General features: G+C 52.1%; 1 protein-coding gene across 1 annotated transcript in view; it reads left to right on the top strand.

Annotated features, from left to right (window-relative positions):
• The window catches only part of LOC137366333 (leukemia inhibitory factor receptor-like), a gene marked incomplete at its 5' end in the record, with an annotated part of 87,355 nt that overhangs the window by 5,751 nt on the left and 54,283 nt on the right, over positions 1–27,321 (top strand). Inside the window, 3 exons of the mRNA XM_068028230.1 lie at positions 4,363–4,546; positions 19,210–19,485; positions 26,781–26,910. Of these exons, the coding sequence (XP_067884331.1) occupies positions 4,363–4,546; positions 19,210–19,485; positions 26,781–26,910 (590 nt within the window). The remainder of the gene's footprint in view (positions 1–4,362; positions 4,547–19,209; positions 19,486–26,780; positions 26,911–27,321) is intronic.

The raw sequence follows: 27,321 nt of genomic DNA, 5'->3' as shown, positions 1-27,321 counted from the left end.
AAACAGGTCATTCTCAGGATGGCAGGCTGTTTGTTACTAGTGGGATACCGCAAGGGTCAGTGTGTGGGCTGCACTGTTCACAATCGATATAAATGATTTGGATGTGGAGACCAAATTTGCTGATGACACAAAAGTAAGTGGGAATGTAAGTTGTGAGGAGTATGCAAGGAGGCTTCAAGGGGATTTGGACAGGCTAAGTGAATGGGCAAGAACGTGGCAGATGGAATATAATGTGAATAAGTGTGAAGTGATCCACTTTGGTCGAAAAAAACAGCAAAGCGGAGTATTTCTTAAATGGTGAGAGGTTGGGAAGTGTTGATGCCCAAAGGGACCTGGGTGTCCTTGTTCATCAGTCACTGAAAGCTAGTATGCAGGTGCAGCAAGCAATTGGGAAGTCGCATGGTATGTTGGCCTTCACTGCAGTGGAATTTGAGTATAGGAGTAAAGATGCCTTGCTGCAATTGTATAGAGCCTTGGTGAGACAGAACCTGGAGTATTGTGAACAGTTTTGGTCTCCTTATCTAAGGAAAGGTCACAAGTCGTGGGAGTCAGTTGCCAGCGATCGCCAGTGCTGGCGGGCAACCATAAAGGCGGGACTAAAGCATGGCGAGTCGAAGAGACTTAGCAGTTGGCAGGAAAAAACTCAAGCGCAAGGAGAGAGCCAACTGCGTAACAGCCCTGTCACCCAATTTTATCTGCAGCACCTGTGGAAGAGTCTGCCACTCTAGAATTGGCCTTTATAGCCACTCCAGGCGCTGCTTCACAAACCACTGACCACCTCTAGGCGCTTATCCATTGTCTCTCAAGACAAGGAGGCCAAAGAAGAAGATCTAAGGGAAGGTATACTTGTCATAAAAGGAATGCAAAGGAGATTCACCAGATTAATCCCTGGGATGGAGAGATTGAGGAAACTGGGCCTGTATTCACTAGCGTTTCAAAGAACGAAAGGTGATCTCATTGAAACTTAAAAAAAATTCTTACAGGGCGTGACAGGATGGATGTAGATAGATGTTTCCCCTAGCTGGTGAGTCTAGAACCAGAGGACATAGTCTCAGAATAAGGAGGTTAGGCCATTTAAGCCTGCGATGAAGAGGAATTTCTTCACTCAGAGGGTGGTGAATCTTTGGAATTCTCTACCCCAGAGAACTGTGGTAGCTCAATCACTGAGCATGTTCAAGACAGAAATTGATAGACATCTGAATACTAGTGACATAAGGGATATGGGGATAGTGTGGGAAACTGACATTGAGGTAGATGATCAGCCATGATCTAATTGAATGGCGGAGCAGGCTTGACAGGCTGAATGGCCTACTCCTGCTTTTATGTTCCTGGAAGGATGTTGAAAAGGGTGCAGAAGAGATTCACGAGAATGGTTCTAGGGATGAAGAACTTCAGTTATGTGGATAGGTTGGAGAAGCTGGGGCTGTTCTCCTTGTAGAAGAGGAGATTTGTAAGAGTTCAAAATCATGAGGGATTGGGGCAGAGTAGATAAGGAGAAACTGTTCCCATTGGTGGAATAAGGTGGCAAAAGAAGCAATGGTGAAATGAGGAAAAGCTTTTTTACACAACAAGTAGTTAGGATCTTGAATGCACTGTCTGAGTGTGTGGTGAAGGCAGATTGAATTGAGGGCTTCGAAAGAAAATTTGATTATTATCTGAAGAGAAATAATTGCAGGGCTATGAGAAAAAGGCAGTGGAGTGGGATAAGGTGAATTGCTCTTGCAGAGAGCTGGCACAGACATGATGAGCGTAATGGCCTCCTTCTGTGCTGTAACCATTCTTTGATTCATATAACGTTCTGAAGAAAGAATTTGCATTTATATCCTGGGCTTTATAAATGTTTAGTTTTAGTTTAGTTTTTTTTTTAGTTTAGTGATACAGCACTGAAACAGGCCCTTTGGCCCACCGAGTCTGTACCGACCATCAACCACCCATTTATACTAATCCTACACTAATTCCATATTCCTACCACATCCCCACCTGTCCCTATATTTCCCTACCACTTAGCTATACTAGGGACAATTTATAATGGCCAATGTACCTATCAACCTGCAAGTCTTTGGCATGTGGGAGGAAACCGGAGCACCCGGAGGAAACCCACGCAGACACAGGGAGAACTTGCAAACTCCGCACAGGCAGTACCCAGAATTGAACACGCTGGAGCTGTGAGGCTGCGGTGCTAACCACTGCGCCACAGTGCCGCCCAATGGACTGTGAGAGTGGGGTGGAGGCAGATTCAATCATGGCTTTTAAAAGAGAATTAAATAATTATCTGAAGAGAAAAATTTTGCAGAGCTGCAGGAAAAAGGCAAGGGAGTGGGACTAGCTGAGTTGCTCTTACAAAGAGCTGGCACAGACACAATGGGCTGAATGGCCTCCTTCTGTGCTCTAGCTATTCTATGATTTGAATATGTTTTCCATGACAACTGGATATCCAAAGCACTTTACAGCCAATGCAGTACTTTTTGCAGTGTAAACCTTGATCCAAACATGGATAAAAGAACTGAATTCCAGAGCTGAGGTGTCACATCAAAGTAGAGCATGGCTACCTGACCCGAACCGACGACATGTGTCGGGGTCGGGTCTCTCTTTTGGGTCGGCACTCGGGCTCAGGTTGCGCCGGGTCGGACACAGTGCTGCCTTTTGCTCAGGGAGGGAAAGGGAAGTAAGCTGATCAACCAGAAGTCTTCAATCGAACAGTACTGCAGATCTGCAGTACTGTAGAGTCCTGATCACTATCCAATGAACTAAAGAACAAAGAACAGTACAGCACAGGAACAGGCCATTCGGCCTTCCAAGCCTGCGCCGATATTGATGCCTGCCTAAACTAAAACCTTCTGTACTTCCGGGGACTGTATCAGACAGCACTGATTTAAAAGGGGAGATGGTTGCGTAGTGGTATTGTTACTGAATTAGTGCTATGACGCCAGCATCGATTGTTGTAAAAACCTATTTGGTTCGCTAATATCCTTTAGGGAAGGAAATCTGCTCTCCTTGCCTGGTCTGGCTGACATGTGACTTCAGACCCACAGCAATGTGGTTCACTCTTAACTGCCCTCTGAAGTAGCTGAGCAAGCCTCACAGTTGTCAAGGGCAATTAGGGATGGGCAACAAATGCTGGCCTTCCCAGCGATGCCCACATCCTTTGTAAGAATTTTTAAAAATGATTTAAAGGAATTTTTGCTGAGGTTGGCAAAAGGGAGTTTGTTGGAAGGAAAAGTTTTGTAGTGAGTGTTACACTGTGTATGCAGAACAGGGAAGGATTACAGTGGTCAATTCCACCCTGGACGTGCAAGGACATAGAGTGAATAGATCCACAGTGGTGTAAGATTCAAGTTAAGCTTTCGCCTGCACAAGTTCACCCTGAATAGGTGTCTTGCAATTTCCCCTCCTTCGAAAATTTTTGTCATTATCCTCCTCCTCAAAAACTCCTTAGCCCCTCCGTCCTTGAAATCTACCTTCCCATTACCAACCTCCCAATCCACTTCAAGGTCCTTGATCATGTTGCCTTCCAAATCATTGCCCATCATTCTCTCAAATCCATGTTTCAAACTCTCCAGTCAGGTTTCTGCTCCCAAAATAGTATTGAAGCAGGCCTAATCAAAGTCTCTAATTACATCCTGTCTGCAGCCTTTGCGGTCAGTCACACCATTCTCCTCCGTGCTTCTGCTCTGTTGTTTAGGTCAGTGGAACTGCTCTTGCTTTGCATTCCATTCTTCTTTATCCAGTTGTAGCAAGAGCATCTCCAGGAGTGGTTTAACTAACATGGCTCCTCATCGTTGCTTGTAGAGCTCCTCAAGGATCTCTCCTTGGCCTATCCTCTTCCTTATCCTCCCTCCCTCCAGAAATTACTGGGACCACAAGTAAATGAGCTGTCTGGGAGGTGGCTCAGAGAAGCAGCTCACTGGAGTTTCACGTGTATGTATACTCTCTCGAGGAGATGTTTGGCCCAAGTCTCTGGCCACAGTGGTGAAGTAGAAATAAAATCTGCAGCGGGTTAGAATGACAGCAGCTTGCTTTTACATCGGAACAAGAGTAAGCCATTCAGCCCTTTGAGCTTGTTCTGCCATTCAATGAGATCATGGTTGTGATCTAACTCCATATTGCACCATATATCTAACACCATCCCCCACTTCCCCCCCACCCCCAGTTAACAGAAAACTATCAGTCTCAGATTTAAAATTAATAATTGATCAGAGTTCCAAACGTGCAGAAGTGTTTCTTAACTTCACTCCTTAAAGATCTGGCTACAATTCTTAGACTGTGTTCCCTTGTCCTAGTCCTAGATTTCCGAACTACCAGATGTAGTTTTTTTTCTCTACCCTAACTGCTGTTTAAAAATAAAACTGGTTATTTTTGCAGGGGAATTACAGTAGCACCCTGGACTTTACCCAAAACAGGGTGCTGCAGTTGTCTTGGACATCGGATATGCCTCTCCAGTGCACATCACACTCTGTGAGAATCCGCTGCATTGGGAATGATAGTGATTTCCTGTTTACTGGTGTCAGAGCTTGGAGTGACTGGAGCCCACTGTTGACACTCGACGGTAAGTTGCATTTTATGTTCTGCAGTTTGTTATCGAAACAGTATCACTGTACCTTGCCCGTATATCAAAAAAAATGTTTTAGTCCAGTGGAAATGGGATATTCAATGGGTGATTTGGTGTGAATTTGTATGATGCAGTTTGCTGTATTGATCAGAAGCCATGCTGTGCATGCTGCCATGTAAACTAGACCGTGAGAACATTAACTCATTCAATATATGTTAAATTCGTAATGTTACACTTTTCAAGTAACCTTGTTTTTTATGGGCAAATCCATCATATTTTAGTATCAGTAGGTACTGTGTTGGCAGTTTTCAACCTCACTCTGGCACCTCACAAAGCAGGACTGATTGTAGGACAGGAAATACTGCTTATGGCCTACCACTACAATGTAAAACTGAGCAGTAAAAAAAAATCCAGTGAATTATTCCACACCTGATGACACAGGCCAGGCAAATATTTCTCCCATATCATAAAAGTGAAATACCGCAGATGCTGGAAATCTGAAATAAAAACAAGATATGCTGGAAATACTAAGCAGGTCTGGCAGCATCTGTGGCGAGAGAAGCAGAGTTAACGCTTCAGGTCAGTGACCTTTCATCAGAAATATTTCTCCCATCTGTGATCCTTAACTTATATTATTCAGGAACCTTTCTTGGGTCCATGTTCCATGGAACACTTCTACCTAGGATGTGTTGCTGACAAGAACAAAGAACAGTACAGCACAGGAACAGGCCATACGGCCCTCCAAGCCTGCGCCGATCTTGATGCCTGCCTAAACTAAAACCTTCAGCACTTCCAGGGACCGTATCCCTCTATTCCCATCCTATTCATGTATTTGTCAAGATGCATCTTAAACGTCGCGATCGTACCTGCTTCCACCACCTCCCCCGGCAGCAAGCTCCAGGCACTCACCACCCTCTGTGTAAAGACCTTGCCTCGCACATCCATCCCCTCTAAACTTTGCCCCTCTCACTTTAAACCTATGTCCCCTAGTAACTGACTCTTCCACCCTGGGAAAAAGCTTCTGACTATCCACTCTGTCCATGCCGCTCATAACTTTGTAAATCTCTATCATGTCACCCCTCCACCTCCGTCGTTCCAGTGAAAACAATCCGAGTTTATCCAACCTCTCCTCATAGCTAATGCCCTCCAGACCAGGCAACATCCTGATAAACCTCTTCTGTACCCTCTCCAAAGCCTCCACGTCCTTCTGGTAGTGTGGCGACCAGAATTGCATGCAATATTCTAAGTGTGGCCTAACTAAAGTTCTGTACAGCCGCAGCATGACTTGCCAATTTTTATACTCTATGCCCCGACCGATGAAGGCAAGCATGCCGTATGCCTTGACAACCTTATCCACCTGCGTTGCCACTTTCAGTGACCTGTGGACCTGTACGCCCAGATCTCTCTGCCTGTCAATACTCCTAAGGGTTGTGCCATTTACTGTATACTTCCCACCTGTATTAGATCTTCTAAAATGCATTACCTCACATTTGTCCGGATTAAACTCTATCTGCCATTTCTCCGCCCAAGTCTCCAACCGATCTATATCCTGCTGTATCCTCTGACAATCCTCATCACTATCCGCAACGCCGCCAACCTTTGCGTCGTCCGCAAACTTACTAATCAGACCGGCTACATTTTCCTCCCAATCATTTATATATACTACAAATGGCAAAGGTCCCAGCAGTGATAGCTGCGGAACACCACTAGTCACAGCCCTCCATTCAGAAAAGCACCCTTCCACTGCTACCCTCTGTCTTCTATGACAGAGCCTGTTCTGTATCCATCTTGCCAGCTCACCTCTGATCCCGTGTGACTTCACCTTTTGTACCAGTCTGCCATGAGGGACCTTTTCAAAGGCTTTACTGAAGTCCATATAGATAACATCCACTGCCCTTCCTTCATCAATCATCTTTGTCACTTCCTCAAAAAACTCAATCAAATTAGTGAGACACGACCTCCCCTTCACAAAACCATGCTGCCTCTCGCTAATAAGTCCATTTGTTTCCAAATGGGAGTAAATCCTGTCCCAAAGAATCCTCTCTAATAATTTCCCTACCACTGATGTAAGGCTCACCGGCCTACAATTTCCTGGATTATCCTTGCTACCCTTCTTAAACAAAGGAACAACATTGGCTATTCTCCAGTCCTCTGGGACCTCACCTGTAGCCAATGAGGATGCAAAGATTTCTGTCAAGGCCCCAGCAATTTCTTCCCTTGCCTCCCTCAGTATTCTGAGGTAGATCCCATCAGGCCCTGGGGACTTGTCTACCTTAATGCCTTAATGCTTTGCAAGACACCCAACACCTCCTTTTTGATAATGAGATGACTGAGACTATCTACAATCCCTTCCCTAGGCTCATCATTCACCAAGTCCTTCTCCTTGGTGAATACTGACGCAAAGTATTCATTTAGTACCTCGTCCATTTCCTCTGGCTCCACACATTGATTCCCTTCTCTGTCCTTGAGCGGGCCAACCCTTTCCCTAGTTACCCTCTTGCTCTTTATATACGTATAAAAAGCCTTGGGATTATCCTTAATCCTGTTTGCCAATGACTTTTCCCGACCCCTTTTAACCCTCCTGACTCCTTGCTTAAGTTCCTTCCTACTGTCTTTATATTCCTCAAGGGATTCGTCTGTTCCTGGCCTTCCAGCCCTTACGAATGCTTCCTTTTTCTTTTTGACTAGGCTCACAATATCCCGCGTTATCCAAGGTTCCCGAAACTTGCCAAACTTATCCTTCTTCCTCACAGGAACATGCTGGTCCTGGATTCTAATCAACTGACATTTGAAAGACTCCCACATGTCAGATGTTGATTTACCCTCAAACAGCTGCCCCCAATCTAAATTCTTCAGTTCCTGCCTAATATTGTTATAATTAGCCTTCCCCCAATTTAGCACCATCACCCGAGGACTACTCTTATCCTTATCCACAAGTACCTTAAAACTTATGGAATTATGGTCACTGTTCGCGAAATGCTCCCCTACTGAAACTTCGTCCGCCTGGCCGGGCTCATTCCGAAATACCAGGTCCAGTACGGCCCCATCCCTAGTTGGACTATCTACGTATTGGTTCAAGAAGCCCTCCTGGATGCTCCTTCAAATTCTGTCCATTTAAGCCGCTAGCACTAAGTGAGTCCCAGTCAATATAGGGGAAGTTAAAATCACCCACCACTACAACCCTGTTACCTTTACATCTTTCCAAAATCTCTCTACATATTTTCTCCTCTACCTCCTGCTGGCTGTTGGGAGGCATGTAGAAATACCCCAACATCGTGACTGCACCCTTCCTATTCCTGAGCTCCACCCATATTTCCTCGCTGCATGACCCCTCCGTGGCCAATCCTGTCTAATAATCCTCAACCACATCTCTGTAATAGCAACAACATCGTAGTTCCAAGTACTAATCCAAGCTCTAAGTTCATCTGCCTTACCTGTTATACTTCTCGCATTGAAACAAATGCACTTCAGACCACCAGTCCTGCTGTGCTCTGCAACATCTCCCTGCCTGCTCTTCCTCTTTACTGGCCTTATTTACCAGTTCCCCCTCATTTATTTTACTTGCTATCCCACTGCTCTGGTTCCCACCCCCCGCCACACTAGTTTAAACCCTCCCAAGTGACGCTAGCAAACCTCGCAGCCAGGATATTTGTGCCCCTCCACTTTAGATGCAACCCGTCCTTCTTGTACAGGTCCCATCTGTCCCTGAAGAGATCCCAATGGTCCAGATATCTGAAACCCTCCCTTCTACACCAGCTGTTCAGCCACATGTTTAGCTGCACTATCTTCCTATTTCTAACCTCACTAGCATGTGGCACAGGGAGTAATCCCGAGATTACACCCCTAGAGGTCCTGTCTTTTAACTTTCTACCTAACTCCCTAAACTCCCCCTGCAGGACCTCGTCACTCTTCCTTCCTATGTCATTGGTACCGATGTGTACCACAACCTCTGGCTGTTCACCCTCCCCCTTCAGAATGTCCCCTGTCTGTTCAGAGACATCCTTGACCCTGGCACCAGGGAGGCAACATATCATCCTGGAGTCTCTTTCACGTCCAAAGAAGCGCCTATCTGTGCCCCTGACTATAGAGTCCCCTATAACCATTGCTCTTCTGCGCTTTGTCTCTCCCTGCTGACTTTTTAAGAACTTCTAGTTCCTCCTCAGTAACTCACTCCTTGCTGAGTGGCAGTGCTTCCCTTTTGGGAGGGAAGAGCATCAGGCCCCGGCCCCTGCCCCCAAGCCTCCTCCCTCTCCCCTGGTTTGGGGCCATGAATTGGAGCCTTCCTTCCCTTCCCTCATCCGAACCCCACCTCTCCCCTCTTTTTCCCTTATCTTCCTCCCGAACTCCCTACAACACATTCTCCTTCCCTGACCTCCAGTCTCCCCACAACCCCTGTCTTCCCTCCAACTCGCCCCTCCCCTCCAACTCGCCCCTCCCCTCCAACTCGCCCCTCCCCTCCAACTCGCCCCTCCCCTCCAACTCGCCCCTCCCCTCCAACTCGCCCCTCCCCTCCAACTCGCCCCTCCCCTCCAACTCGCCCCTCCTCTCCAACTCGCCCCTCCTCTCTCATCCAACTCTCAGAAGATGAGGCTGAAGCATTTGCAATAATCTTCAGCTAGAAGTACCAAGTTGATGATCCATCTCTGCCTCCTCCTGATGTCCCCAGCATCACAGATACCAGTCTTCACCCAATTCGATTCAGTTCACATGATATTTACCCACCGAGACTACAGCAGTTCAAGAAGGCAGCTCACCACCACCTTCTCAAGGGCAATTCGGGATGAGCAATAAATACTGGTCTAGCCTGCGACGCCCACGTCCCATAAATGAATAATAAAAAAATGAATTACCTTTGCCAGTTTTCCCTCCTCATGCCTCCGTAATTGGCTTTATTTAAGTTTAAGATTCTTGTTTGTGATTGGAGTGTGTCACTTTCAAATTTAACATGGAATTCAGTGATATTATGATCATTGTTTCCCAGTGGATCTTTTACCATGCCATTACTACTTAACCCCCCCCGCTTCATTAAATGATACTAGATCTAAGATAGCTTTGTACTGGTCAGTTCCACAACATATCTTCTGGACCACTGTTGCCAATTTCATTGTCCCAGTCTGTATGAAGATTAAAGACTTCCACAATTATTACATTGCCTTTGTTACAATCTCCAGTAATTTCTTGTTTAATGTTCTGTCCAATGGTATAACTGTTGTTAGGGGGCCTATAAATGACTCCCACCAGTGTTTTTTGACTCTTGATATTCCTAATTTCTACCCATACTGCTTCTATTCATGATCTTCTGAGGCCAGATCCTTTTTCACTCATGTCCTTATGCCATCCTTTATTATCAAGGCTACCCCTTCTCCTTTGCCATTCTATCTGGCTTTCTGAAAGATTGTGTACCCAGTATTATTTATTTTATCTGCAGCACCTGTGGAAGAGTCTGTCACTCTAGTATTGGCCTTTATAGCCACTCCAGGCGCAGCTCCACAAACCACTGACCACCTGCAGGCGCTGACCCATTGTCTCCCGAGACAACTAGGCCAAAGAAGAAGAGGATTATTTATTTCCGAACCTTGATCATCTTGTAAACATGTCTCTTTAATGCCGATTAGATCTAAATCATTTACCTCTATTCGTGCCACTACTTCATCTATTTTATTGCAGATGCTTCGTGCATTCAGATAAAGAACCTTTAATTTCATTTTTTTCCTTCTGTTCTCTGCAATCTTATTTGCAAATGTACAATTTGTGATAAACTCTCTGCCCCTTCCTGTCCCATTCTGCGTGTCTTTACCCACAATGCTATACTTTTCTGGTGCCTCGATCTTTCTCTTTGGATTTCTAAATCTCCCTTTACCCAATTCCTCCCCACGACTCGCATTAGTTCACGACCTCTCGCCTGTCTGCTGGCCCTGTCTTAAGTTTGTATGCTCTGTCCCTTCCTGCCACACTCTAATTTTCATTACTCTTATTGCTATCTTGCTCACTTGCCTTCTCTCTTTTTAAATGATCACATCTTCCTTCACTTGATCCCTTGCCTCCACTATTTACTTGAAAGCCCTTTCTACTGCCTTAGTTATACGACTCGCCAGAACACTGGTCCCAGCACGGTTCAGGTGAAGACCTGTCCCAATTTCCCCATTACTGGTGTCGAATGAATCGAAACCCATTTCTCCCACACCAACTTTGAACCACACATTTCATTCTCTGATCTTATTTACCCTATGCCAATTTGCTGGTGCCTCAGGTAATAATCCAGAGATTATTATCTTTGAGGTTCTGCTTTTTGATTTAACCTCCAGCTGCTCATACACCTGAGGCAGAACCCCTTTCCTGGTCCTATCAATGTCATTGGTATCCACGTGGACCATGACAACTGGATCCCCCCCTCACACTGCAAGTTCTTCAGCCCTGAGCAGCTGTCCTGAAACCTGACACTGGTCGGGCCACACAGCCTTCTGGCGCCTCATTCTTGGCTGCAGAGAATTGTGTCTATCCCCATGACTATAACATCTCCTACTGCCACTATATTCCTATTTACTCCCCCTGCTTGAATCGCTACCTCGACCATGGGTGACATGATCAGTTCGCTCATCCACCCTGCCTTCATCGCTCTCATCCATATAAGCTGAAAGAACCTCAAACCTTTTGAACAATTACAAGGTTTGAGGTTCCTCCACTTCTGCCACCTTGATCCTCTTAAATGGCTTACTCTCACATTCCTCTGTCCCTGACGACTGATCAAATCAGAAAACCTTATCCGATGGGTTGTGACTGCCTTCTGGAGCAAAGTGTCCAGGTAAATATTCCCCTCCCAGATGCATCGCACTCTCTGTAGCTCAACCTCAAGCTCATTGACTCTGAGCCGAAGTTGCTGCAGCTGAAGCGCCCCTCCCCTCCAGCGCTCCACTCCCCTCCCCTCCCCTCCAGTGCTCCACTCCCCTCCCCTCCCCTCCAGCGCTCCTCTCCCCTCCCCTCCAGCTCTCCTCTTCCCTCCCCTCCAGCTCTCCTCTCCCCTCCCCGCCAACTCTCCCCTCCCTCCCCTCCAGCTCTCCTCTCCCCTCCCCTCCAGCTCTCCCCTCCCCTCCCCTCCAGCTCTCCCCTCCCCTCCCCTCCAGCTCTCCCCTCCCCTCCCCTCCAGCTCTCCCCTCCCCTCCCCTCCAGCTCTCCCCTCCCCTCCCCTCCAGCTCTCCCCTCCCCTCCCCTCCAGCTCTCCCCTCCCCTCCCCTCCCCTCCCCTCCAGCTCTCCTCTCCCCTCCCCTCCAGCTCTCCTCTCCCCTCCCCTCCAGCTCTCCTCTCCCCTCCCCTCCAGCTCTCCTCTCCCCTCCCCTCCAGCTCTCCTCTCCCCTCCCCTCCAGCTCTCCTCTCCCCTCCCCTCCAGCTCTCCTCTCCCCTCCCCTCCAGCTCTCCTCTCCCCTCCCCTCCAGCTCTCCTCTCCCCTCCCCTCCAGCTCTCCTCTCCCCTCCCCTCCAGCTCTCCTCTCCCCTCCCCTCCCCTCCAGCTCTCCTCTCCCCTCCCCTCCAGCTCTCCTCTCCCCTCCCCTCCCCTCCCCTCTCCCCTCCCCTCCAGCTCTCCTCCCCCCTCCCCTCCCCTCCCCTCCAGCTCCTCTCCCCTCCCCTCCAGCTCCTCTCCCCTCCCCTCCAGCTCCTCTCCCCTCCCCTCCAGCTCCTCTCCCCTCCCCTCCAGCTCCTCTCCCCTCCCCTCCCCTCCAGCTCCTCTCCCCTCCCCTCCAGCTCCTCTCCCCTCCCCTCCAGCTCCTCTCCCCTCCCCTCCAGCTCCTCTCCCCTCCCCTCCAGCTCCTCTCCCCTCCCCTCCAGCTCCTCTCCCCTCCCCTCCAGCTCCTCTCCCCTCCCCTCCAGCTCCTCTCCCCTCCCCTCCAGCTCCTCTCCCCTCCCCTCCAGCTCCTCTCCCCTCCCCTCCAGCTCCTCTCCCCTCCCCTCCAGCTCCTCTCCCCTCCCCTCCAGCTCCTCTCCCCTCCCCTCCAGCTCCTCTCCCCTCCCCTCCAGCTCCTCTCCCCTCCCCTCCAGCTCCTCTCCCCTCCCCTCCAGCTCCTCTCCCCTCCAGCTCCTCTCCCCTCCCCTCCAGCTCCTCTCCCCTCCCCTCCAGCTCCTCTCCCCTCCCCTCCAGCTCTCCTCTCCCCTCCAGCTCTCCTCTCCCCTCCAGCTCTCCTCTCCCCTCCAGCTCTCCTCTCCCCTCCAACTCTCCTCTCCCCTCCAACTCTCCTCTCCCCTCCAACTCTCCTCTCCCCTCCAACTCTCCTCTCCCCTCCAACTCTCCTCTCCCCTCCAACTCTCCTCTCCCCTCCAACTCTCCTCTCCCCTCCAACTCTCCTCTCCCCTCCAGCTCTCCTCTCCCCTCCAGCTCTCCTCTCCCCTCCAGCTCTCCTCTCCCCTCCAGCTCTCCTCTCCCCTCCAGCTCTCCTCTCCCCTCCAGCTCTCCTCTCCCCTCCCCTCCAGCTCTCCTCTCCCCTCCCCTCCAGCTCTCCTCTCCCCTCCCCTCCAGCTCTCCTCTCCCCTCCCCTCCAGCTCTCCTCTCCCCTCCCCTCCAGCTCTCCTCTCCCCTCCCCTCCAGCTCTCCTCTCCCCTCCCCTCCAGCTCTCCTCTCCCCTCCCCTCCAGCTCTCCTCTCCCCTCCCCTCCAGCTCTCCTCTCCCTCCTCCCCTCCAGCTCTCCTCTCCCTCCCCTCCAGCTCTCCTCTCCCTCTCCCTCCAGCTCTCCCTCCCCTCCAGCTCTCCTCTTCCCCTCTCCCCCTCCAGCTCTCCTCTCCCCTCCCCTCCAGCTCTCCTCTCCCTCCCCTCCAGCTCTCCTCTCCCCTCTCCCTCCCTCCCCTCTCCCTCTCCCCTCCAGCCTCCTCTCCTCCTCTCTCCCTCCCCTCCCCTCCAGCTCTCCTCTCCCCTCTCCTCTCCCCTCCCCTCCAGCTCTCCTACCCTCCCCTCCAGCTCTCCTACCCTCCCCTCCAGCTCTCCTACCCTCCCCTCCAGCTCTCCTACCCTCCCCTCCAGCTCTCCTCCCCTCCCCTCCAGCTCTCCTACCCTCCCCTCCAGCTCTCCTACCCTCCCCTCCAGCTCTCCTACCCTCCCCTCCAGCTCTCCTACCCTCCCCTCCAGCTCTCCTCCCCTCCCCTCCAGCTCTCCTCCCCTCCCCTCCAGCTCTCCTCCCCTCCCCTCCAGCTCTCCTCCCCTCCCCTCCAGCTCTCCTCCCCTCCAGCTCTCCTCCCCTCCCCTCCAGCTCTCCTCCCCTCCCCTCCAGCTCTCCTCCCCTCCCCTCCAGCTCTCCTCCCCTCCCCTCCAGCTCTCCTCCCCTCCCCTCCCGCTCTCCTCTCCTCTCCCCTCCCCTCCAGCTCTCCCCTCCAGCTCACCTACCCTCCCCTCCAGCTCCTCTCCCCTCCCCTCCAGCTCCTCTCCCCTCCCCTCCAGCTCCTCTCCCCTCCCCTCCCCTCCAGCTCTCCTCTCCTCTCCCCTCCCCTCCCCTCCAGCTCTCCTCTCCCCTCCCCTCCAGCTCTCCTCTCCCCTCCCCTCCAGCTCTCCTCTCCCCTCCCCTCCAGCTCTCCTCTCCCCTCCCCTCCAGCTCTCCTCCCCTCCCCTCCAGCTCTCCTCTCCCCTCCCCTCCAGCTCTCCTCCCCTCCCCTCCAGCTCTCCTCCCCTCCCCTCCAGCTCTCCTCCCCTCCCCTCCAGCTCTCCTCCCCTCCCCTCCAGCTCTCCTCCCCTCCCCTCCAGCTCTCCTCTCCCCTCCAGCTCTCCTCTCCCCTCCAGCTCTCCTCTCCCCTCCAGCTCTCCTCTCCCCTCCAGCTCTCCCCTCCCCTCCAGCTCTCCCCTCCCCTCCAGCTCTCCCCTCCCCTCCAGCTCTCCCCTCCCCTCCAGCTCTCCCCTCCCCTCCAGCTCTCCCCTCCCCTCCAGCTCTCCCCTCCCCTCCAGCTCTCCCCCTCCCCTCCAGCTCTCCCCTCCCCTCCAGCTCTCCCCTCCCCTCCAGCTCTCCCCTCCTCTCCAGCTCTCCTCTCCTCTCCCCTGCAGCTCGCCTCTCCCCTCCAATTCTCCCCTCCCCTCCCCTCCAGCTCTCCTCTCCCCTCCAGCTCTCCTCTCCCCTCCCCTCCACCCCTCCTCTCCTCTCCACTCCCCTCCCCTCCAGCTCTCCTCTCCCCTCCCCTCCAGCTCGCCTCTCCCCTCCGCTCCCCTCCCCTCCCCTCCAGCTCTCCCCTCCCCTCCCCTCCAGCTCTCCCCTCCCCTCCCCTCCAGCTCTCCCCTCCCCTCCAGCTCTCCCCTCCCCTCCCCTCCAGCGCTCCTCTCCCCTCTCCTCCAGCGCTCCTCTCCCCTCCCCTCCAGCTCTCGACTCCCCTCCCCTCCAACTCTCCCCTCCCTCCCCTCCAGCTCTCCTCTCCCCTCCCCTCCCCTCCCCTCCCCTCCGCTCCAGCTCTCCTCTCCCCTCCCCTCCCCTCCCCTCCAGCTCTCCTCTCCCCTCCTCTCCCCTCCTCTCCCCTCCTCTCCCCTCCCCTCCCCTCCCCTCCCCTCCACTCCAGCTCTCCTCTCCCCTCCCCCCTCCCCTCCCCTCCCCTCCCCTCCCCTCCAGCTCATCTCCCCTCCCCTCCAGCTCTCCTCCCCTCCAGCTCCTCTCCCCTCCACTCCAGCTCCTCTCCCCTCCCCTCCAGCTCCCCTCCCCTCCCCTCCAGCTCCCCTCCCCTCCCCTCCTCTCCCCTCCAACTCTCCTCTCCCCTCCAACTCTCCTCTCCCCTCCAACTCTCCTCTCCCTCCAACTCTCCTCTCCCCTCCAACTCTCCTCTCCCCTCCAACTCTCCTCTCCACTCCAACTCTCCTCTCCCCTCCAACTCTCCTCTCCCCTCCAACTCTCCTCTCCCCTCCAACTCTCCTCTCCCCTCCAACTCTCCTCTCCCCTCCAACTCTCCTCTCCCCTCCAACTCTCCTCTCCCCTCCAACTCTCCTCTCCCCTCCAACTCTCCTCTCCCCTCCAACTCTCCTCTCCCCTCCAACTCTCCTCTCCCCTCCAACTCTCCTCTCCCCTCCAACTCTCCTCTCCCCTCCAACTCTCCTCTCCCCTCCAACTCTCCTCTCCCCTCCAACTCTCCTCTCCCCTCCAACTCTCCTCTCCTCTCCAACCCTCCTCTCCCCTCCAACCCTCCTCTCCCCTCCAACTCTCCTCTCCCCTCCAACTCTCCTCTCCCCTCCAACTCTCCTCTCCCCTCCAACTCTCCTCTCCCCTCCAACTCTCCTCTCCCCTCCAACTCTCCTCTCCCCTCCAACTCTCCTCTCCCCTCCAACTCTCCTCTCCCCTCCAACTCTCCTCTCCCCTCCAACTCTCCTCTCCCCTCCAACTCTCCTCTCCCCTCCAACTCTCCTCTCCCCTCCAGCTCTCCTCTCCCCTCCAGCTCTCCTCTCCCCTCCAGCTCTCCTCTCCCCTCCAGCTCTCCTCTCCCCTCCAGCTCTCCTCTCCCCTCCCCTCCAGCTCTCCTCTCCCCTCCCCTCCAGCTCTCCTCTCCCCTCCCCTCCAGCTCTCCTCTCCCCTCCCCTCCAGCTCTCCTCTCCCCTCCCCTCCAGCTCTCCTCTCCCCTCCCCTCCAGCTCTCCTCTCCCCTCCCCTCCAGCTCTCCTCTCCCCTCCCCTCCAGCTCTCCTCTCCCCTCCCCTCCAGCTCTCCTCTCCCCTCCCCTCCAGCTCTCCTCTCCCCTCCCCTCCAGCTCTCCTCTCCCCTCCCCTCCAGCTCTCCTCTCCCCTCCCCTCCAGCTCTCCTCTCCCCTCCCCTCCAGCTCTCCTCTCCCCTCCCCTCCAGCTCTCCTCTCCCCTCCCCTCCAGCTCTCCTCTCCCCTCCCCTCCAGCTCTCCTCTCCTCTCCCTTCCCCTCCCCTCCCCTCCAGCTCCCCTCCCCCCCTCCAGCTCCCCTCCCCCCCCCCCTCCAGCTCCCCTCCCTCCCCCCTCCCCTCCCCTCCCCTCCCCCCTCACCTCCCCTCCAGCTCCCCTCCCCTCCCCTCCCCTCCCCTCCAGCTCCTCTCCCCTCCCCTCCCCTCCAGCTCCTCTCCCCTCCCCTCCCCTCCAGCTCCTCTCCCCTCCCCTCCCCTCCAGCTCCTCTCCCCTCCCCTCCCCTCCAGCTCCTCTCCCCTCCCCTCCAGCTCCTCTCCCCTCCCCTCCAGCTCCTCTCCCCTCCCCTCCAGCTCCTCTCCCCTCCCCTCCAGCTCCTCTCCCCTCCCCTCCAGCTCCTCTCCCCTCCCCTCCAGCTCCTCTCCCCTCCCCTCCAGCTCCTCTCCTCTCCCCTCCAGCTCTCCTCTCCTCTCCCCTCCCTCCAGCTCTCCTCTCCTCTCCCCTCCCTCCAGCTCTCCTCTCCTCTCCCCTCCCTCCAGCTCTCCTCTCCTCTCCCCTCCCTCCAGCTCTCCTCTCCTCTCCCCTCCCTCCAGCTCTCCTCTCCTCTCCCCTCCCTCCAGCTCTCCTCTCCTCTCCCCTCCCCTCCAGCTCTCCCCTCCCCTCCAGCTCTCCTCTCCCCTCCCCTCCACTCCAACTCTCCTCTCCCCTCCCCTCCACTCCAGCTGTCCTCTCCCCTCCCCTCCCCTCCAGCTCTCCTCTCCCCTCCCCTCCTTTCCACTCCCCTCCAGCTCTCCTCTCCCCTCCCCTCCCGCTCACCTCCCCCCTCCCGCTCTCCTCCCCCCTCCCCTCCCCTCCCCTCCCGCTCTGCTCCCCCCTCCCCTCCCCTCCCGCTCTCCTCCCCCCTCCCCTCCCCTCCAGCTCTCCTCCCCCCTCCAGCTCTCCTCCCCCCTCCAGCTCTCCTCCCCCCTCCAGCTCTCCTCCCCCCTCCAGCTCTCCTCCCCCCTCCAGCTCTCCTCCCCCCTCCAGCTCCCCTCCCCCCTCCAGCTCCCCTCCCCCCTCCCGCTCCCCTCCCCCCTCCCGCTCCCCTCCCCCCTCCCGCTCCCCTCCCCCCTCCCGCTCCCCTCCCCCATCCCGCTCCCCTCCCCCCTCCCCTCCCCCCCTCCCCCCTCTCCTCCCCCCTCTCCTCCCCCCTCCCCTCCCCTCCAGCTCTCCTCTCCCCTCCCCTCCCCTCCCCTCCCCTCCCCTCCAGCTCTCCGCTCCCCTCCAGCTCTCCTCTTCCTTCCCCTCCCCTCCCCTCCAGCTCTCCTCTCCTCTCCTCTCCCCTCCAGCTCTCCTCTCCTCTCCTCTCCCCTCCAGCTCTCCTCTCCCCTCCAGCTCTCCTCTCCCCTCCAGCTCTCCTCTCCCCTCCAGCTCTCCTCTCCCCTCCAGCTCTCCTCTCCCCTCCAGCTCTCCTCTCCCCTCCAGCTCTCCTCTCCCCTCCAGCTCTCCTCTCCCCTCCAGCTCTCCTCTCCCCTCCAGCTCTCCTCTCCCCTCCAGCTCTCCTCTCCCCTCCAGCTCTCCTCTCCCCTCCAGCTCTCCTCTCCCCTCCAGCTCTCCTCTCCCCTCCAGCTCTCCTCTCCCCTCCAGCTCTCCTCTCCCCTCCAGCTCTCCTCTCCCCTCCAGCTCTCCTCTCCCCTCCAGCTCTCCTCTCCCCTCCCGCTCTCCTCTCCCCTCCCGCTCTCCTCTCCCCTCCCCTCCAGCTCTCCTCTCCCCCCCCCCTCTCCCCCCCCCCTCTCCCCCCCCCCTCTCCCCCCCCCTCTCCCCCCCCCCTCTCCCCCCCCCCTCTCCCCCCCCCTCTCCCCCCCCCCTCTCCCCCCCCCCTCTCCCCCCCCTCTCTCCCCCCTCCCTCCCCCCCCTCCCCTTCTCTCAGCCACTTGCTCCCCCCCTTCCGCTTTTCCCCACTCAGCTGCTCGTTTCCGCCCCACTGGCCGCGCCCCCCCACCCCCCCTGCCCCCAGCCATTCACTGCAGCCCCACTGGCCGCTGTCCCCCCTCAGCCACTCACTCCAGGCCTCGAGGTTTTCTGCAACTTCCCCTTCCTCTCCACCGGCCGCTCCCCACCCCCCACCCCCCTTCAGCTGCTTGCACCTGAGCTCGGCACTGCACCCTCACACCCCCCGCCCTGGCCGATTGTTCCCCGCTTCCCGCCCACACCTCTCTCTGATTGCTCACTTCCGGCTTCATCGACCCATCACTCCTTGCTTCTTCGGGTGGCTTGCGGAAAATGATCGAATGTGGGATGGAGTCACTGAGAAGAGGGAAGCGGGGAGCGAGCGGCGAGAGCGGGGGAAGCGAGCAGCGGGATACGATTGGCCGAAGGGGGAGGGTCCGGGGGAGGGAGCTGTGGTGAGGTCTGGAGCTTGGGGGTTGGTCGGGGGGAAGTGGCGAGGCTGCAGCGAGTACTTAAGAGAAGGCAGCAGGGAGTGAGCGGCGCGAAGTGCAAAGGCAGGAGGGAGTGGGGGACTGTTGGGGGTGAGGTGGAGGCGAAAATGGCAGCCATTGAGTGGATTTTCAGGTTGAATTTGGTTTTTTTGTAATAAATTGAGCAGCACCATCTTTAATCCTGGCAGCTGCCTGAACGTCACACAGTGACATTTCAGTGAAAGAGGCAGCATTTGTGCATGTGCTGGTACTGCGCCACCTAGTGGTTGCATTGTCAGCAAACACAGCCTTTTCTGAAAGGTTGTTGACCTGAGGCATTAACACTGTTTCTCTCCCTGCAGATGCTGCCAGACCTGCTGAGTTTTTCTGGCAGTTTTTGTTTTTTTTAATGAATTATTATTATTTATTTTTAAGTATGTCATTATTTTGTTTTTTCAGGACAGGACACGTCGAACCAAACCAATAGTAAAGTCTATTCTGCAGATGGTACTGTTCTGAAAGCGGGATCCAACCTGACATTTTGTTGTGTAGCTGGTAAAGGAAAAAGTGTTGAAGAGTTGTCTTTTGGCAACTTGAATTTATCAACAATCGAATTAAGCAACAGAAGCCAGGCTGTCAGGGTACAGAATATCTCTCCATCAATAGAATCTGGAACAAACGTTGTTTGCATTTTATCTTCGGATGAATACATAGGAGCCGTCATATATATTGGCTGTAAGTATGTTGGAGGCACAAGTGGGAATTAACATTGCTTCCGTATTTGTGTTAATACTGTGATGAAGGAAAGGGCAGGAAGTGTTGCATATTGATGTGTATCTGACCCAGAGCTAGAATACCAGTGCATCACATGGAGTCCACACACTGTGCAATAGACGTGTCCTGCGTACCCTGCAATAGCCACGTGTCTAGTACCCTGCATCAGCCGCCTGCCAGATAAAATCCACAGAACAGTGTACCAGATATGGTCATGCACAATATATTACAGTACCTGCATTCAAAGGGAGGTACGTTTACTTTGCTGGTTAATGGTGCTGCAGGGTAGAAGCCCATTGTTGTTAGTGTTTAATGCTCATTCCTTTAATGATCACCCCTTTACCTATTTGTTGCTGGTATGATCACCTTGTATAGGGGTTACCCCGTAGAGTGATGATGTGAATATTAGAATCAAATTATCATTGCAGGAACCAAGTCCAGCATTACCTGCAGCTTTTCTTTCAGTTCTACTGATCCTATTGTTGCTGGAATCGTGGAATGACTTGCAGGAATGCTCAACTCTGCTACTTGCTTTTGACAGCTGATTTAATTTATTGCTTTCACCCTCATCTCAATCTTTTCTTTTGTAGTCAAATTCCTTTTGTCCCATTGACTTGGTACCAGGGTAAAGAACATCACGGAGAAGGTGCGGAATATTCTGTGGAGGGAAGGGAGTGAGCCAGAAGTTGTGGTGCATGTTGGTACAGTCGACAAGAGCAGGTATTGAGGTCCTACGGTCAGACTTGAGGAGCTAGGCTGCAAGTAAACAGTAGGACGTCGAAGGGAAGGTAATAATCTGTGCTAGTGAGAGTAGAAATAGAAAGATAGGGAGGATCAATATGTGGCTTGAGGCATGGTGCAGGAGGGAGTTCTTCAGGTTCTTGGGGCATTGGGAACAGTTCTTGGGTAGAGATCCCTCATCAAAGGGATGAGTTGCATCTCAACAGGACTGGGACCGAAGTCCTCGCAGGGAGTTTCACTATAGTGTGGTTGGGCAGGGTTTAAACTAAATTGGCAGGGGGTTGGGCACCAGCATTAGAAATAGAAAAGGGGAATAAGGTGCATAATGTGAGGGTGTGGACAGTACTAGAAAAGAGAGTAGCTCCATATTAGAAAGTGTAGGGGAGTACTTAAAAAAAAAAAGTAATTAGGAGAGCGAAGAGAGGGCATGAAAAAACACTGGCGGGCAAGATAAAGGAAAATCCCAAGGCGTTTTAGAGTATATTAAGGTCAAGAGGATAACCAGGGAAAGAGTAGGGCCCAATAAGGACCGAAGTGGCAATCTGTGTATGGAGCCGGAGGACTTAGGTGAGGTTTTAAATGATTACTTTTCATCTGTGTTCGCTATGGAGAAGGACGATGTAGGTGTAGAGATCAGGGAGGGGGATTGTGATATACTTGAACAAATTAGCATTGAAAGGGAGGTGGTCTTAGCAGTTTTAGCGGGCTTAAAAGTGGATGAATCCCCAGGCCCAGATGAGATGTATCCCAGGCTGCTATGTGAGGCAAGGGAGGAGATAGCAGGGGCTCTGACACAAATTTTCAAATCCTCTCTGGCCACAGGAGAAGTGCCAGGGGACTGCAGGACAGCGAATGTGGTTCCATTATTCAATAAGGGTAGTAGGGATAAACCAGGTAATTACAGGCCGGTGAGTCTAACATCAGTGGTAGGGAAACTATTGGAAAAGGTTCTGAGGGACAGGATTAATCTCCACTTGGAGAGACCGAGATTAATCAAGGATCGTCAGCATTGCTTTGTCAGGGAGATCATGTCTAACAAATTTGATTGAATTTTCGAGGCGATGGCTAGGTGTGTGAATGAGGTTAAAGCAGTTGATGTAGTCTACATGGACTTCAGTCAGGCTTTTGATGAGGTCCCGCATGGGAGATTGGTCAAGAAGGTAAGAGCCCAAGGGATCCAGGGCAATTTGGCAAATTGGATCCAAAATTGGCTTAGTGCCAGGAGGCAGAGAGTGATGGGCGAGGATTGTTTTTGCGATTGGAAGCCTGTGACCAGTGGTGTACTGCAGGGATCAGTGCTGGGACTCTTGCTGTTTGTGGTGTACATTAATGATTTAGACGTGAATATAGGAGGTATGATCAGTAAGTTTGCAGATGACAGAAAAATTGTTGGTGTTGTAAATAGTGAGGAGGAAAACCTTAGATTACAGGACGATTTTCAATGGGCTGGTAAGATGGGCAGAGCAGTGGCAAATGGAATTTAATCCTGACAAGTGTGAGATGATGCATTTTGGGAGGACTAACAAGTGAAGGGAATATACAATGGATGGTTGGACCCTAGGAAGTACAGAAGGTTAGGGGGACCTTGGTGTACTTGTCCAAAGATCACTGAAGGCAGCAGCGCAGGTCGATAAGGTGGTTAGCAAGGCATATGGGATACTTGCCTTTATTAGCCGAAGCATAGAATATAAGAGCAGGGAGGTTATGATGGAGCTATATAAAACGTTAGTTCAGCCACAGCTGGAGTCCTGTGTACAGTTCTGGGCACCACATTATAGGAAGGATGTGATTGCACTGGAGAGGGTGCAGAGGAGATTCACCAGGATGTTGTCTGGGCCGGAGCATTTCAGCTATGAAGAGAGACTGGATAGGCTAGGGTTGTTTTCCTTAGAGCAGAGAAGGCTGAGAGGGGACCTGATTGAGGTATACAAAATTATGAGGGGCATTGATAGGGTGGATGGGAAGAAACTTTTTCCCTCAGTGGAGGTGTCAATAACCAGGGGGCATAGATGTAAGGTAAGGGGCAGGACGTTTAGAGGGAATTTGAGGAAAAAAAATTTCACCCAGAGGGTGGTTGGAGTCTGGAACACAATGCCTGAAGAGGTGAAGGCAGGAACACTCACAACATTTAAGAAATATTTAGATGGGCAGTTGAAACGCCATAGCATACAAGGCTATGGGCCAAGTGCTGGAAAATGGGATTAGAATAGATAAACTTGATGGCCAGCATGGACACGGTGGGCCGAAGGGTCTGTTTCTGTGCTGTATAGTTCCATGATTCTGGATAAGAGCAGACTGAGAACTACTACGAGGAATGTAAAGACAGCTTTGGAATGCTTGTGTGTAAATGCACAAAGTGTGGTGAATAAGGTTGGTGAGCTTCAAGCACAAATAGCAGTTTGAAAATGGCCTCCTTCTGTGCTGTAAAATGACTCGATGACTCTTATTATGTCGTGGCAATAATGGGAACGTGCCTTAAAAATGGCGAGGACTGGGAGCTTAATATAGGATATAAAGTGTTCAGTAAAGGTAAAGGATAAAAGGGAATAAAAGCAAAATACTGCGGATGCTGGAAATCTGAAACAAAAACAAGAAATGCTGGAATCACTCAGCAGGTCTGGCAGCATCTGTGGAAAGAGAAGCAGAGTTAACGTTTCGGGTCAGTGACCCTTCTTCGGAAGGATAAAAGGGAGTTGGGGTGGCAGTATGGATTGGAGAAGACATTGTAGTGTTGGAAATAGGTGACATCCTTGAGGGGGCAAGGACAGAATCCATTTGTTTTGAGTTGAGAAGCAAAAAGGGGATAATCACGCTATTCTATTCTATCGGCCTCCAAACAGTGAGAGAGAAAGAGAAGCAAACCTGTAGGGAAAACTCAGAAATATGCAAGAACTCTAGAGTTCCAGGATGAGGAACTTCAGTTATGATGATTGATTGGAGGCGTTGTCACTATTTTCCTTGGAGAAGAGAAAGCTGAGAGAAGATTTGATGGAGGTATTCAAAATCATGAGCCTGGACAGAGTGGATTCTTGAAAGAGAGACGAGAGGGCACAGTTTTAAAATTATTGGCAAAAGAAGCAAAAGCGAGAGGAGGAAAAACTTATTCACGCAGTTAAGGTCAAGGTCTAGTTAAGGTCTGGAATGCACTGCCTGAGAGTGTGGTGGAGGCTGGTTCAATCAAGGCTTTCAAAAAGGAATTAGACTGTTACCTGAAAAGGAAAAATGTGCAGGGTTACGGGGAGAAGGCAGGGCAATGGCATTAGTTGAATTGCTTATTTGGAGATCCGATGCAGACACAATGGGCTGAACGGCCTCCTCCTGCGCTGTAACAATTCTGTGATTCTGTTGTGGTATTGGGGGACTTTAATTACCCAAATATCGATTGGGGTTATGTTAGAGTAAAGATTAGGAGGGGAGGGGATTTCTGAAATGTGTTTAGAAGAACTGCCTTGATCAGTGTGTTCTCTGCCCAACTGGAAAGAAGGCATGTTGGATCTGGTTCTGGCAAATGTGTCAGGTGGATCAAGTGGCTGTTGGGGAGCACTTGGGTAAGAGTGATCGTCAGGTTTATACTAGTAATGCTGAAAAGCAAGGAAAGAAGTAAGGTAGCTTGGAAGAGGGCTAATTTCAGTACAGTGAGAAGGGATCTAGCCAGGGTAAAATTATAGGAAAAGCGGGTTATCTTTAAGGAAGAGATTCTTCAGGTACAGGCTCGGTACATTTCAACAAGGGTGAAAGGTAGGGGAACCAAAAACAGGGCTCCTTGGATGATGAGGGAGATAGACATTATAATGAAACAAAAAAAAGGTCTATGATGCATGACAGGTGAATTGTTCAAGTGAACCAGGCTATATGCAATAAGTTGAGAGGAGAAGTCAAGAGGAAAATAAGACTGTTTCCCCCCCCCCACCCCCGCCACTCGCCGTCGACACCCCCCCACCCCACAAACCTTCTCGCTGCAGGCCTTGCCACTTCCCGCCTGAGCCACTAGGTCCCGCCCTCACAGATTCCTCTCCCCACCCCTCACTGCAGGCCTCACTGCTGCCCGCTTCAGCCATCCGCTCCTGCTCTTGCCCTTCTCCCCCTCAGCCCCTCATTTCCGGTCTCGTCTCTTTCCCCCTTCGGGCGATTGATGCCCACTGCGCTGCCTGACGACGTGGCGGGGAACGAGCCACCGAAGCGGCAAGGTGGGGATTGGGCGACCGATGGGTGACGGGCCGACACAGAAGGCATTGGCCAAGAAGAGGGAAACGGTGAGGCCTGGTGCGAGCGGGGGAAGTGAGTGGATGGCCAAGGTGGGGAAGTGGCGAGGGCGGAGGCAAGTGGCTGAGGGAAGGCAGCAGCGAGGCGGGGAGCGAGTGGCCGAAGGGGAGAAGCAGTGAGCAGACGAGCGCGGGAAGGAGCGTCCAAGAGAAGCTCGATGGCTTCTATTTGAACTATAGCTCAGAATCCATCTGCACTGCTGTAATTGTGCAAGAGAATAAGCCACATGAAACTATTTCCAAAAGCAGTATGTTAAGAGCATCATACAAAGAGCGAATTGCAAAATGCTTTACGATGAGATTATTTGGTTCTGTATTAGCACAAGTACTGTTGGGGATGGGATGGAGGCAGCGATCAGGGCCACTGTGGGGATTTGGGTTTAAGGCTGCGTTGCTTTTTGTGATATGTTGAGCAGCGCCATCTTTATTACTAGCAACTGCTGTGACATCGCAGACAGTGACGTTTCAGTGGATGAGGCTGCATTTACGCATGCGCCAGTACTGCACCACCTCGTGGTTGCGTTGTCAGCCAGCGCAGCCTTTTAAGAAAGAGGCTCATGGAATAGAAGGGTCATTGTCTAATTGGATAAAATATTGACTTAAGGACAGCAAATAGCGAGTCGTGGTAAATGGTTGTTTTTCAAACTGGAGGGTGGTAGACACTGGTGTTCCCCGGGGTTCAGTAGGACCCACTGCTTTATTTGCGATATGTTGGATATTGGAATACAGACCAGAATTTCAAAATTTGATAATGGTACGAAACTTGGAGGTGTGGCAAACAGTGAGGATGATATGAATTGCCTTCAACAGGACAGAGATTGACTAGCAGAATGAGTAGACAGGTTGCAGATGGAGTTTAATACTGACAAGTGTGAGGTGATGCATTTCAGCAGAAGGAATAGGGAGAAGCAATATGTATTTGATGGCACAGTTCTCAAGAGTGCAGGAACAAAGGGACCTCGGGGTGCATGTGCATTTATCTTTGAAGGTGACAGGACATGTTGAGAGTAGTTAGCAAAGTATATGGGATCTTGGGCTTCATAAAGTCATTAAGTACAAAAGCAGGGACTTATGCTGAACCTTTATCAATCTCTGGTTCGACATCAAGTACAGTATTGTGTCCAGTTCTGGTCACCACACCTTAGGAAGGATGTGATGGTCCTTGAGAGAGTGCAGAAGAGATTTAACAGAATAGTTCCAGGGATGGGGGATTTTAGTTACAAGTTTAGGGTTACATTCACTCCCTCCTCCACTGACGCACAGCGGCAGCATTGTGTGCCATCTACAAGATGCACTGTAGGAGCTCACCAAGGCTCCGTCGACAGCACCTTCCAAACCCGTGACCTCTACCACCTAGAAGGACAAGGGCAACAGATGCCTGGGAACACCACCACCTGCAAGTTCCCCTGCAAGCTGCACACCATCTTGACTTGGAACTATATCGCCATTTCTTCACTGTCGTTGGATCAAAATCCTGGAACTCCCTTCCTAATAGCACTGTTGGCATACCTACATCCCAAGGACTGCAGCGGTTCAAGAAGGCAGCTCACCACCACCTTCTCAAGGGAAATTAGGGAATGGCAGTAAATGCTAGCCTTGCCAGTGATGCCCACATTGCACGAACAAATAACTAAATCGGTTGGAAAAGCAGGGTTGTTCTCCTTGGAGCAAAGCAGATTAAGGGGAGATTTGATAGAGGTGTACAAGATTCTGACAGGCTTAGATAAGTTAGACAAGGAAAAACTGTTCCCATTAACTAATGGTACAAGGACTAGGGGACACAGATTGAATGTTTTGGGAAACAGATGAAGGGGGAATGTGAGAAAGTGCTTTTTTTACATAACAGGTGGTCATGACCTGGAAATCGCTGCTCACAAGGGTCATGAAAGCTAAACAGTCAAGGAAATTGGATGGCCACTTGAAGGAAATAAACTTGCAGGGCTATGGGGATCGAGCAGGGGAGTGAGACTGACTGGCTTGCTCTGCGGAGAGCCGGCATGGACTCAATGGACCGAATGGCCTGCTCCTGTTCCATAAATGACTCCATGACACGATAATTCCATTTATTTAATCCTAACTGATATTCTCAGTGCTAACCAGCAGTTTAAACAGTTGACAACTGCACCTGGATTCTACTGTACTTGCATACATCGTATTTATTGCAGCATCATCTTTAGGATGCTTTTACAGTTATATAACTTTTAACAATCTGCATGATAGTGAATGTTTTCTAATTCATGTTTTCTAATTTAGACCCACCTGATATACCAAAAAATCTCAGCTGTGAAACACGTGATTTGGAAGCACTAAACTGTACTTGGGAACCAGGGAGGTTGACTGGACTAACCTCAAAGCGTAGGACTATATATACTCTCATCGATGGGTAAGTTTCTGTATTCCTATCTGTATCATTTTTCCATTTGTAAATTTGTTTTCACTGAGGTATGAGATCTTGGTGCTTGCAAACAGAATACTTTGTGTTTTGGGTACCCAGTGTCAACATCAATTGCCCCCAACTCGGAAATGGCACGCCTGGATACAGAATAAAGCTGCCTTTATCCTGCTTCACTCATGTGCCTGAGTTTGGATTTCAGTAGAGTGGCTCCTTTCCCTGTACCAATTTTTGTGGCTTTTTTTTGTCTGAGGCTGGTGTTGATTTAGGAGCAGTTCCCAGTGAGGATCAGGCTGAAACTGCCTAAACACATTCCATGAAGTTGATCGTCAGAGGAATGTTCACCTAATTTGTTTGGATGTCATTCGAACACTGATCGCAGAGATGAAAGGCCACTGTGCA

Source organism: Heterodontus francisci, unplaced genomic scaffold (assembly GCF_036365525.1).
Source record: "Heterodontus francisci isolate sHetFra1 unplaced genomic scaffold, sHetFra1.hap1 HAP1_SCAFFOLD_1057, whole genome shotgun sequence".
Classification (NCBI taxonomy): domain Eukaryota; kingdom Metazoa; phylum Chordata; class Chondrichthyes; order Heterodontiformes; family Heterodontidae; genus Heterodontus; species Heterodontus francisci.
Note: the sequence above shows the minus strand (reverse complement) of the source record. Positions and strands in the feature narration are given on the sequence as shown.